General features: G+C 44.8%; 1 protein-coding gene across 3 annotated transcripts in view; it reads right to left on the reverse strand.

The window, feature by feature from the left end:
* The window catches only part of ST6GAL2 (ST6 beta-galactoside alpha-2,6-sialyltransferase 2), a 185,470-nt gene that overhangs the window by 27,428 nt on the left and 144,920 nt on the right, over positions 1-13,122 (reverse strand). For all 3 annotated transcript variants that reach the window (XM_074560372.1, XM_074560370.1, XM_074560377.1), the window contains exon 2: positions 369-1,371. In XM_074560372.1, the coding sequence (XP_074416473.1) occupies positions 369-1,314 (946 nt within the window). In that variant the 5' untranslated portion in view covers positions 1,315-1,371. The remainder of the gene's footprint in view (positions 1-368; positions 1,372-13,122) is intronic.

A 13,122-nucleotide genomic window follows, 5' to 3' on the forward strand; every position in this document is an offset into this window, starting at 1 on the left:
ATAAAGCTTTGCAGAATAAAACCTGAACATGGCTCTAATCTGCTGAAGAAATAAGCACATGTTGCAGCAAAATGTCAAATATGGCAGATGTGATAAAACCAGTGCCTCCTTTATATTTTATAGCTGCAATATGATAAGAAGGCATCATTGTTTTCTTTGAATCAAATTATGACTTCAGGCCTGATGTTCCATTCAGTCATATTGTCCTGAAAGGGAACAGCTTCACTGAAGTCCAAAAGCTCACACTTATGTAAGAGAGAACAACCAGCTTTACAGACCTATGCTTGGGAAGAACGGACCCTTTGAAAGACAAACATGAATACACACATGTACACATACATGCACATGAACAGATGCATTTCACCCACCTATTTCATCCCCTAGAGAGGAGTTCAGTATTGCACCAGCAGACATAACTACGGCACAGCTCCCAAAACCATGTGTATACAATTTGCCCAGTGGAATTTGGGGAACGTGCTTTTCCCATCCAAGAGTGGAGAAGGGAGCCTCCTTGCCATCTATTGTTTTCACATTCACCCTTTCTTTTAGCTCGCAGAATAGCTGGTCTCCTGTCAACTTGGAGTTTCGTTTCCCCTTGAACCGCACCCCATGCTTATTGGTGCTCAAATAATCTTTCATCGCCTTCTGCAGTCGAGGGTTTAGCATCTTGGAAGAGACATCCCCTTTCCAAAGCTTGTAAAGAAAGGATTTCGACATTGTGGGATATAGCCCATCCCAGTCATCAGATTCGTCAAGCAGCTGGCTTCTCCTATGCTTTATGCTCCTCCTCCTCATTCTTCTCTGATGGCTCCAGTTGTTCTGTAAAATATTTACTTTTGGATTATCCTCATCAGCTGAGATGAATTTTGCTATCTCTTGTAGGTGGTTGTGTGGCCGAGGCTGACCAGCAGCAAATAAATAATCGTCATTCACTTGGTAGAAAGCGCTTTTTGATTTTCTTCCTACCTGGGATGGAAAAAGTTCATCTTCATTCCTAAAGGCATCTTCCAAATCAGTCCATTTCTTAATACTTCCAGTCCCCGATTTAAATGTACCTAAGAGATCTTCATTAAGAAGTACCTCATTCCCGTCGATGGTTTCAGAGAATGATGGATCATGTATGGCTCCCATGATGACTCTCTGCTTGCCCTGAAGGGGCAGAAGCCTCTTAGTTTCAATGTAAGAAAAGGAACTGGGAACCGGTTCAGCAGTGTTGCTATCTGTGAAATAGATGAATATCACCAGGAAAAGCAGACCCCATGCAAAGATCCCAAACAGCATGAGTTGTTTCCACTGCTTCAAGTTTGGTTTCATGGCAATGCCTTTACCAGCTCCTCTGTGCCTTGAAGTATTGGTGAAGGAAAATGAAACCTGGAAAGAACGTCAAATATTAATCAAGAATGGCTCTAAAAATAGATACATTTCAGAAATATCTTAACACGCTTTGATAGAAGGCGCAGAATTAATCTCCAAGCTGTATCACGGAGGATTCAGAAGCAGAAACAAACTCCAGAGCCTGCAGACACTGTAGGAGTGACACGCTTTGGCTGTAACCACACAGTGACAGCTGCTAGCTACAAAAGAAGCTGGTGGCCAGTTTCTACAGTAACACTGGATCCTGCCTTCGGGGAGATCATGTGCCTGCCTGCCTCTGCTATACAGGGTGTAGCAAATACAGGGCAAAAACATATAGCTTTTGCTATACAGAGCAAAAGCAAAACCACTGCCTGGCTGTATGCGCAGTGGGGACAATATCAGCCGTCTTCGCTTCTGCCACTGCAAGTCCTCAGGCATTGGGACTGCCAGCAAGCCTGTCCCCAAAGGGACCAGGCAGGGAGCACAAACTCTCAGCTGGACAGCCCTCCTCTTCCCCCAGCCCCGGAAAGACAGTGCTCTGTGGATATATATCCTCGAGGGGGAGCAGGGAAGAGCACCACACCGTTGGTTGGAGGGGAGCCTTTTCTTTTCCTCAGCTGGTATGAACTGGCACAGCGTCAGTGGGCCACATCATTTGCTGGGGAGTGCAGCCCAGGATCAGACCCAAATGAGAGCGCGACTGTTGTGGCTCTGCTACGGATGCTCCACGCACAGCGAGGTGGCACGAAGGAGTTCTGCACGTCAAGGTGTGAGGGGTTTGCATTTTCCAAATAGGGGGATGGATGGCACAACTAACTAAATACATGCCTTTAGGATAATGCAAGAGATTTACATAAAGGAGGTGGTTTGGGAATGTCACACCTAGACTTGGAAATCTGTGCTCTACTAATACCTGGGGATTTTGGACAGCTTTGTGCATTACTGAAGGGATGCATGGTCCAAAACAAAATAAAGTCTGACTGAGGGGGCTGTGTTCCAAGGAAAATATGCTAACACACTGCCGGACCATCATGCACACTATGCCCTTACACAAACTCACTTGCTTCATCAAGTGGTGTGGGCATCGGTGGCAAACCTGGCTGAAGAAAGTTCAGCCATACCTTATATCCCTTGTCGTTCACCTCCCTGAACCATAGTTACCGTCAGCCTCAGTTGCTACAGCGCAATGTAACTCAGGGTACTGCTTAGTGACAGATCACTTACCTGATCTGGATTAAAAATAAACCCCTTCTTCTGGAGTTTTGTTTCTAACCCCATTTGTTTCAATGACCGCTTAATAGTGGGACTTAAGAGCCACTTGTACCAGCCAGCTGCGATCACAAAAGGGAAAAATGGAGCCGGGGCCAGCTTGGGTTTCATTAACAGCTTGCGCCTCAGGAGCCACCATCTCATCACACCGCATCCGCACAGCACACACAGCTGACACACCTCTGATAACATGCCGCCTGCTTATACCTGACCACCAGGAGGGACCAAAACCAGAGTCACCAGACGCTATCACCCTTCCCCAAGCTGCTGAACTACATCAAAGCTAAGCGTAAAGTTTAGACCGAAGCTGTAACTACGGCTGTGTTTTCACATCTAAAAGAGTGGTGTGAAGCGTTCTCCGCTCTGTCCCTCCTTCCTGCACCGTGCCTCCGCCGCCACCAGCACCCCTGTGTACAGAGCCGGCATATTACAAACTGGACCAGTAAACTGATACAGCAGGGGGTTAGTGTGTTGAAATATATGTTAGCGAGGGTTTTTTGTTTGGTTTGGTTTGTGTTTTTTTTAAACTGGGTCAGCCCTTTTATCCCCTTCAGTGTGGTCACACATCCAGTTGTTTCAGCAGAAACGAGGAGATTGCCCACCACAATGCAGAGGCGAGAACAAACCGCAGGTGGTATTAGCAGGGATAGTTCAGGCTAGCATTTCTGCTGACCTCCTGGGAATGCGAGGCCACAGCATTGCATTTCCAAACACAGCTTATTTTAATGATCTAGACAAAGCCTAGAACATTAGAAACAGCACGCTGACTTTGGGACTCGAGGCAGCGTCCAAACAGAGAGAGAGGATTCACATCACACTTGGATGACCAAATTCCACTGCAAACACATTCCATTTCTAATACACTGGGAAAAAAAAAACCAAAACATTCACGAGTGCGATAACCCTGTGCTCCACACACGTTTGGCTTGGCTCGCAGAAACCACATGGAAAAAAAGCTATTACTCCAACTGACCCATTTCCTACTCGCTCTCTGCTGCTGCTGCAAGATTGCTCTCTGCAGCACCTCGACGCTCCCCCCAACCCTTTCCAATTTTAGATCACTACAGGCCACGTCCCGGGGGAGTCGACTGACAGCATGTGACTGTTGTGCAACTTCGGTCTGCCCTGAAGTTATTGCAACCTGCCCACTCCTCAGTGTTCAGATGGTTTGCATTTTTAAATCAGCATTCTTCACCCGTCTGAACTGCTTTCATCCCTTTTTATCATTTTCCCTGCTGTGTTTCCCCAGCACTTTTCAACACGTGGCTTCCAAACCACTGCGTAAGTTAGACTTTGCTCAGTCAGATGTTTCTCCTGCTGAATATACACTTCTTACAGGATCCGCAAAGGAAGCATCTTGCAGAATCTTTTTAACAGAGAAGCTTGCAGGAAGTTGAAGCTATAAAGGAAGAGGTCACTAATATTTTCCACTGAGTCACGTAACAAGTACAAACACAATTTAAACATAATCCATAAGAAAATCTCACTTTTTTCTCAATTTTTTCCAAGCTTTGTTCTATCTTATAACGAGAAGGTGGTAAGAAATAGAAAGGGTTTAGCCTTAACTCAGGTGTGAGTCTACGGAAGTTTCTAATTGTCTGTGATCACATGTGCTTGGTGCAGCAGACTGCCTCAGCACGAAGAATTAGTCTGGACTCCTAAATTTTATATTCGGGTTACAATCTGAAAAAAAGAATGAGTTGCATTATTAATTGTTTTTAAATCAAAGCAAATGAATTTTTTTCCCCCCTAACACTCAGGTCAGAAAGCACGCTCGCCTTGGTCATTGTGCACACAGGAGCATGCACACGATTACCTTTTTCGTGCAGCAAAAAAATGAACTGTGTAAAACAAAAAAATTAGCATACAGCAGTATTTCTGTCAACACTGGAAGCAAAAGGAGAGGCACCAGTGAGAATAAATCCCAAAACTTTACACATTAACTACTGCAGAAGCTTATCTACAATCCCTTGTTGCAAGAGGGGCCTCAAAAAGGATACTCAAATCTCTTGAAGACCGGAGCTATGCAGGCAAATCTCTGTGCTGCTTTAATGTTTTTTTGCTCACAAGAAAAGCCTTGTCCTCCAGCAGTACAGCTGAGCTGGAAGCAAATTCAAGGTCATTACTGTATTAGTTGCACGAGGACCCCTACAACCTCACAGGATCTTGAAGGCTGCGTGTGGAAAGCCGCAGCAAGGCCAGAGAGATATCCGTTTATCTTTTCTCCCTCTGCACTAACCATGCAGTCCTCTCCCCCTCAGCCCCTGCAGCTTCTCACAACTCATGGTCCCCGGCTTTGGGAAGGTCTGGGAGGAGAGGGCAGCCCCTCCACAGGCTTCCCACCCCCTGCTGGCAGCAGAACCCTCCGCTGCTCACTGGGGAATGAATCTCCCTCGGTACCACCTGGGGATGTGCTTGGGCTCATGCCCTGTGGTCCTGAAGGAAGCGCAGCTCAACTGCAAAGAGAAAAACATTTCTGTAGGAAACCAGAAATTATGATCGTAATGAATTACACTATCTAAATAAAGCAAAACAGGTGGTTTCATAGATGTAATTATTGAAGTCCACTGGACGCTTCAGGAAGAAACTTCCACCCCTCTCATCTGTGCTCATCATACAGCTTTCAAACTGCCAAAGCAATTCCACACAACTTTTCAAATTACCATTAATGTTGCTTATTGTCTCCAACTTCACCACCCCTGCTGCAATAATCCTCCCCTACTTACAAACAACGAGACTGCCTGAGTCAAAGCTCCAGCTAAGGAGGACCAGAGGAGCAAGTCCGCACCTGGGGAAAGCCACCAAGACTTAACCCAACGCAGGTTACTGTTCAGCAGAAGTAATAAAGCTTGTTTGCAGCTGATGATCTCATTTTGCTACATATCTCCTATCTGATGGGCTTTTTCAATCATTAACTGATTTAAGCTCCAAGCACCATATGGAGAGGGGCCGCCTTCTTACCCAGACACGTCATTTGCATCAAAGCCATGGAAAGCATGAGGCAAGGTACAAACCGGTGAAGTGGGCAGAAAGGGGAGACTTATTTATTTGCTTAATAGAAGTACCAGCAGCAGCTATGAAAAAGAAAGGCAAACCCCAAGGGGATCTTTGAAGGATCCCAGGAAATAAAGCCAATTCCCCAGTGGAAATTGAAGGCCGATTTTCCAAAAGCAGCATCCATTTATGGGAAATTTCATTTCGCTGCGCTAAGATGCAAGAAACCAATGTGTTCCCCCTCCCCTTCTATAGCCCATTGTTTTGCAACAAGGAGCACTTTTAATTTTTCTGAAGTAGGCCTCCTGACTATTTCTTAAATGAGAAGAGATGGACGAGGGAGATTTTTATTCTTTTTCATTCCTTTGAAACATTCCTCCCTTTCAACACTGTCTATTGTTAAATTAATTTGTACAGACCCCAGCAGCTCAGAGGTCAGGACGGTTCAAGTTGATGTCCTAAGCTGCGCACTGTTATGTTAAACAGGGTTTTTCTTGGCTGCAGCTTTGCAGCAAGAAGGTCACCTCGGGGTTATTTGGGGTAGCAAATGTTAGCAGTGGGCAACCGTTCCCAAAGGGCTGGGAATCGGACCAGGGTTTATATGATGGAAAGCTTAGGCGGCCTGAACAGATAGCGAATGCTCCTTTGGTTGCTTCATCTCTTAGTCAGCTAATTCCAGGGTATTAAGAAACCTCTGGCATAGGGCAAGACAGCTGGAGGCTGCGTTTCCAGGGTGGGGAAACACACTCACCCTCTCATGTGGGAAGTGCCAAATTGGTTTTGCATTATCACATCATTTCTGCGGCGCAAGCCATACAGTAGGCAGCAACAGACAGGCAAGCCTGTGGGGAGTGGTGACTGCCAAAAGATGTATATTAGTCTGTTGATGGCCTGGGCACTTGTCTTATTGGTTGTGATTAGGCCTCCTAATTAATGAATCTCTTTTGGACAACTTCCTTGTTAGGCCCAATAAATCTGGCTCCTTCCTTCAATGGTATTTTCAGAGGAGTAAAGCTGCATTCAGCATTATTTGTGGCAACATAAGGGAATGTCTTCTGAAACAAAAGAACAAACATCCAAACAACTCAGAAGCAGGATTTTTTTAATTTTTCTTTTTTTCAATATTGCTCTGTGGCTTCTTAACCCACATTTAGTTATCTTCTTAGGGAAGACTCCTTGGGAGGTATGATGGTACTGCTAACCTGAATCACCCTTTAAACGCGAGTCAAGCGTCTCAAGACAGGGCATTTGGGAAGTGGGAGTCTCAGGTTCTTGTTTGCTTCTGGGGATGCAGGCAGGCAGCATGCCTGTTCTCAGCTTCTCTGATAAAACCTAGGATTTCAAGTTAAAGTGGGTGGAGGTAGAGTGGCTTTTTTTTTTTTTTAATTATTTTTTATTTTTACTAATGACCCATTTCCAGGAGCTCAGGCTGGAAGAAAATTACCAAATATAGTGAGACTTGCAGTAAAACTCACTCGAGCTGGCAACCCGGCAGCTGGAGAAATGCTCAGTGGGGCTGCTGCCAAGGAACGTGTCCTAGATTATTCTGTAGGAGCATGGGGGCTTAGATGCATAAATCTCCAGGCTTTAGTGGGAGGTCAAAGCTATCTTCTACGCTTCTGATACCCACTCTCCGCGCTCCATCATCAAGTTCAAGCTGCCTGGCATGGAAGCCAGCTATCACTTTCCTACAGCCCACAGTGCCGCCTGCACAGCCCAGAGACCACGTACAGGTTACAGGAGTGTGGGCTGACAGGAGAGAAGTAAAAATAACCATACCAGCTCTTAGCCTTCACATGCAGGCTTTCCCACTGCCAATGGAAACGTTCATCACAGCATCAAGGGCCAGGGAAAAGTTGGCTTCGCAGTGACTGACTGCACCTCTCAGGTCAACCTCCACCTACCCAGCTTGCAGCATCTTTTCTCAGGAGCCATGACAGCGGCTCTTACTCAGATACACACCGGGATTCAACACTCCCGCCAGAATTTCCTCCCAAGCTTCAGGTCAGGGGAGGCAACGCAACCTCTTTGTCTTTTACAGACTGGTTACGAGCCGACCACAGTCTTGTTACCGTAACCGAGGGTTTCTATAGGAAAACTACTGCATATGACTGCATGTGAAATCCAGCACAACTTCAGTGTAAATCACTTCCAGACTCTTCAATCCAAACTACAAAGGGGCAGAAGTGTCACATAGTTGTGCTGAAAATAAGCAATTTTCACAACATAACTCAACTCAGCCCTTACAGCCTCTCAAGGAGCCCCTCACATAGCCATGTACTACCTGCACTCAGCCTCACCTACTTCTGACCCCCTTTTTTTGCTATCTGCTCTTGCCATACCTCTGCTGTGCCCTGGCCCTGTTCACACCAAGATACAAAGGTTCAAGGCTTGCTTCGAGTCACAGCAAATGTCAGCAGTGCTTGGTTCTCCTGTGGGACATGGGTGCAGAAACCACCACTTTGGCCATAATCCCTAGCATTTCCTCGCACACAAATAGTAGAGAAGCAGCTAAGGTACCTTTTCTGCCCTTGCAGAACTACCAGTTGGCTGTTTTGAACGGGTTTTGGTCACATTTCAGCTGTCACAATGCTGCCTCTTGATCCAAGCACCAGGGAAAAAAAAATAAATCCCTATATCTACATCAGTATAAACCCACTGCAAATATCCAAAGAGAGTGGCAAGTCACTTATCCAAAGTGAAATTCAGAATGCCACTGGACAATGACGGCGGGATCCAGCTTTGCACAAACCCCATCCCAGCTGGCCGCACTCTCACACCTCAGTAGTTCTTACTTGCGCATCCTCCGTTCACACATAACCACCTTATTAATGTATTCACTTTTATTGCCGAGGTGAGGTCAATGAGGAGGAAGCGAGCACGCCACATAGGGAGGAAGGCGCAAGGGCTGGGGGAGGCTGGTCCGGGCGGGAAGGAAGCCTGGCTGCAGAGCAGCGTGGAGAGGCAGGAAGGCAGGGGCGAGCAGCAGAGAGACTGAGGAGAAACCATGCCCAAAGAGCAAAACACCACCTGCCAGAGGTTGGGACACCCAAGAGGGGGGAGAGCTGGAAGAAAAAACTTCCTCCCACCAGAATGATCACATCCTTCCCTCTGATGACCTCCTTCCATCTGGGAAAACACCGAGTGGTCCCTGCTCCTGCCGAGGGCAGGCTCTGGCCCAAAGCATCCTACCTATTTCTTCAAGCAACCCATGAGAAAGAAGCCGCCAGGCTCCTGTAATAGATGGGTGGTCTGGGAGAGCAGCAGGACCCACGCTGTGCCTTTCCCTCTTCCTTCTGGGCAGCCCTTCCCAGGTCAATGTGCTGCTTCCTGCCATCCCCCTGTGCGGGAAAGGGGACCCCGGGGGGGGTGCACCGATGGCGCCCCTCGCAGGTGGGGCACGGCCCTTGCTCTGCTCCCACCCTGTGCACCAGGACACCCTCCGACTGAGTTTTGCAGTGCATTAATATTCAAAATAGCTGCACCTATTTTCCCCTCTTTTACCCTGTGAATGTCAAGTCACTTCACACCCCATGCAGAGATGCTCCAAAGTACGGGCACGGTTTGGTGCCTGAAGACCCACAGCACAAGCAGGAGTTACTGCCCATCTTAAGCACAGCCTGGCTTTCCATGGGACTGATCCTTTTCCGCCCACAGGAGGAGGTTTTAATCCCTCTCCCCTTGCAAAAGCGCAGTTCAGGAGCAGCCCATGCCTATGTTCTGATGTCATGTGTAGCTGAACATGATGGCAGGAATCTCTTAATGCCCCCCAAAAAAGAGAGAGAGATGCAGAGAAATGGATAGTCTACTCAGTGTCTAATAAAGCATAAGAAAAAAAAAAAAAACCCAGCCAACACACACAACTGTATTTTGTTCCCCTCCCTCTTTTTAAGGGACAGCTTTTGATATCGTACTTGCAAAAACACATAATTCAAAAAAGGAAGGAAGTGCTTTGAGGGTTTTTTATTTAAAGCTTGACAGGATAAACGAATCACAGTCTCATTAAATCACACAAATCTCAGGCTGCACACAAGACTAAACCACGAGAAATAGGACGTTACAAATCCTCATGCAGTTCTACACTTCCAGCACAACAGCTCATTTTATTTCTGCTCTTGGCAAGGTTAGAATAAAAGGCTTCTTTTCTTTGCTCCATAAATGTTTTTAGATGCTATATTACTTGAACTTAACACAGCAGTAATTGCACTGAAAAAGGGCAATCTGAATTGCTTCCTGAAAGAAGGAAGCGTTTATACTAACACGCGCGTGAACAGAGAGCGCAGTTACAAAAGGTCTGTTTCAATCCTATCACAAAAAACTTGACCAAACTCACAAACTCTTCCAGGCAGAAAGGGTTGGAGGATTTTGATTTTCCACTCTAAAGCAACAACGTTTCCGAGATATACTGATTATCCATATCTCATTATAGCAGTAAATTTTACATCTGCAGAGTACGTTTCTGCTGTATGTTCCAATAAAGCAAGTCCTATAGGCACCGTGTTTTGCTTTGCTTTTTCTTACTAACTTTTTCTATTAGAATCTACTTCGTCTTTTTACATTTGTTCCAGAAAGCATGCAAGCCCTTGTTTTAAAACTCTAAAAAAGAACAATAGTAAATAAATTGTTCCTTATTTCTCAGCTTTATCTCAGTGCCAATTCTTACTCGTTTATGTTAGCAGCATAATTGTAAGAGAGCATTTAGAAAATTATCATTGCTAATGTCTCCTTCCTATACACTCATATACATACATACAAGACACATGCCTTCTGTAGGCTTATTTGCTCTAGGCTAAAAGCTTGAATGAAAAGTTTCACCCTGAAAGAATGCCTGCCAAACTGAAGGATGAAGTCAGTTTAGCCCTTGTTACATTACAAATACAATTCAAAATTGAAGTTTCCTGGACTGGAATGATTTTTTCCCTCTTTTTTGTATATTTTAATACTTAACATGACTATGCTGATGATAAGCCAACCTACACTAGCTGGGATGTTTTGTTTGGCTTCATAAAGCAAAATAAAGTGGTATTAGTATTTAAGTTCTTTATTTTTCTTTTCTTTTTCTCCTCCATTCTGGCACTGTTTTATGCATGGCTCAGGGCAATATTAGTTTAAACTATGACTAGATCAACAGAAACCTCTTCTGTGGGGGATACAGCTGTTTGTAACCTGACACAAACCACTAAAACCTGAATCCTACCTGTCTGGAAATGTTGCAGGGAAACAGGATCTGTAAGAACTACCATCATGAAACCAGTATGAGGAATAGTGACAATGAAATCAAGGTTGTTGGTTGGATTCTTCATAGCTTTCCCCTTTGTGCAGTCATTAGTGCCCATGAGCAGCGCACAAGAAATTCTCTCTGCCAGAGCTGGCCATTCACTCTCTACAAGTACAAATAACTTTACAAGGTGGAAGGTAGCTGAAAAAAATTTAGGGTCTCTGAAAGCTCCGACACCATTAAAACAGTGAGAAACTGAGGTGAGAGGGAAGACAGAGACGGCTAATTTGCAAGATTATTTGCATTAGTTGTTTTTGTTACAGAAGTTGAAACGGCAGGATAAGATTCTGAGCCCATCCTTAATGGATACAACTGTGAAATTACCATTTGATGCTAATTTTCACCACCATAAGAGACAACGGAATCTAAAACCTTGTATTTTGAGATCTACAGGCTACTACAGGTGAATCTACGAAAGAGTAAATGGTTTTCTTACTAAGATACTTGGGAGAGGTTGTTGCCATGCCTTTACCTCAAGAGGAAAGTCTCCATTTAAACACTGTCTTTGAAGTCTGAAGCTAATCAGTATACATGTAATACATTCCCTTCCTTCAATTCTTCAGCAGGTGGGATTCTCCAAATTTTAATTAAAATATTTGTTAGTATTTCAAATGCTGGCTACGTCCTATTTTTTGGTTTTCAGCCAACAGGCAGGCCTTTGAAATATCACTGATTTCATTAAAAAGCCCTCCTCCTAAGGGTGCTGTTAAGTAGCTAAGACATGCAAACCCCCTGCCCATCTTTCCGCACCCTCTGCTTAGAGGATGAAGATGCATCTGCTTAGAAGATGGGGATGAAGCGCATCCTCTTGCCCGGCACTGAGCACAGCCATCCTCTCAGCAAGATGTCAGATGTGCCTGAATTTTTTCTTTCTCCCTCTCCTCTCCTTTTCTCCTTTGCTGCATGCTGGCAACTCAGCACCCATGGGAACAGACTCCCTCCCGGCTGTGGGAAGGAGTAGCTGAACCTCTTCTGAGCCAGTGCTTGCTTCTCTCCAGGTTCATGGCCTTCTCAGAAAACGTGAGTTTTCCCTCACCACGGCACCATCTGCCACTTAGGAAGGCTACCGGCAACGCTCGAGCCAACCATATGGAGAATTGGGAAAAAAGTTTGCGAGGACGGAGATAAACTTTTATGTGGTTTTACCCCTTATCGCCCAGCAAAACACAGCCCCAATCCAGGTCTGCAGCTTTTAAGTGCTAAAGGCAGAGGGCAAGTAATAAAATGAAGCCAATTCACTGCCCTAAATCAATCAGAAGAAGGTTTTCTCTGCCAACATAAAAAGAGACTGTTCCAAAAAAGAAATCTTTGTTTTAACATAGATTGATTCCTTAGCAACACCCAATCCTGTCAAACCTATTCAACTGATGGGGTTTAGTCCTGCTTCAATCCTGTTCAGACACTAAATAAATGGGGAAAAAAACAACATTGAGTCGGATCTAAAAGCTAATGCTTAACGTTTCTAACATTTTCATGATTCTCGCTTTTATTTCCTGATTTGCATCTATATTTCTAGTTAGCATATGTTAGTAGAGATGTTTTACTAACCGTTAAAACCGCTATAGCAGGTATAGGGTGTACTACACAGGATGACTACAAGCAAAGCAAAATTTTCCTACTTACATCAGGTTGTCGGGTTTTTTTACTGTTGGAGAAAAATGCATTGAAGTTCATGCTAAATATGGGTATAAAAATGCAAAAAGATATACTGGCAGCAATCACAAATGACGCCAAGCAGTGATGAGACTCTTGTTCTGGTCTTCAGTTGTCTTTAGTCTACTCCAAACTTCTCAGATTTTTCAGTATCTGTTCAAAACATTCTGTCGTGCCTGCTCTGCTGTGGTAAAAGACTAAAATTCTTGCGAATCTATATCTGGACATGAGGTAGTACAGCGAAGTCCTGGTAATCCACACTCACTGGTAGGAAACCTGCCACTAGTAGTAAATCACCAAACCCAGTTTGGTGATGATTAAACAGAATTTACCAAGCCAATAAAGCAGAAGGAACTCTATGTAGGAATAGTGTATTTCTTTAATTCATTGTAACTTGCACTTTATTGTAATACATGGTATAATTTCATAGTACTTCTAGTAACTAGTGAATTGTACGATATAAAAACCCCAAATATGAAATCTGATATTACCTCTAACAGACCCTGGAGGGTTGTGAGAGACACCAGGTTATTCCCAGGGAGGAATGGCACAGCTCCGTGTGTTCCCGTTAC

This window comes from Larus michahellis, chromosome 1 (genome assembly GCF_964199755.1).
Source record: "Larus michahellis chromosome 1, bLarMic1.1, whole genome shotgun sequence".
NCBI classification, from domain to species: Eukaryota; Metazoa; Chordata; class Aves; order Charadriiformes; family Laridae; genus Larus; species Larus michahellis.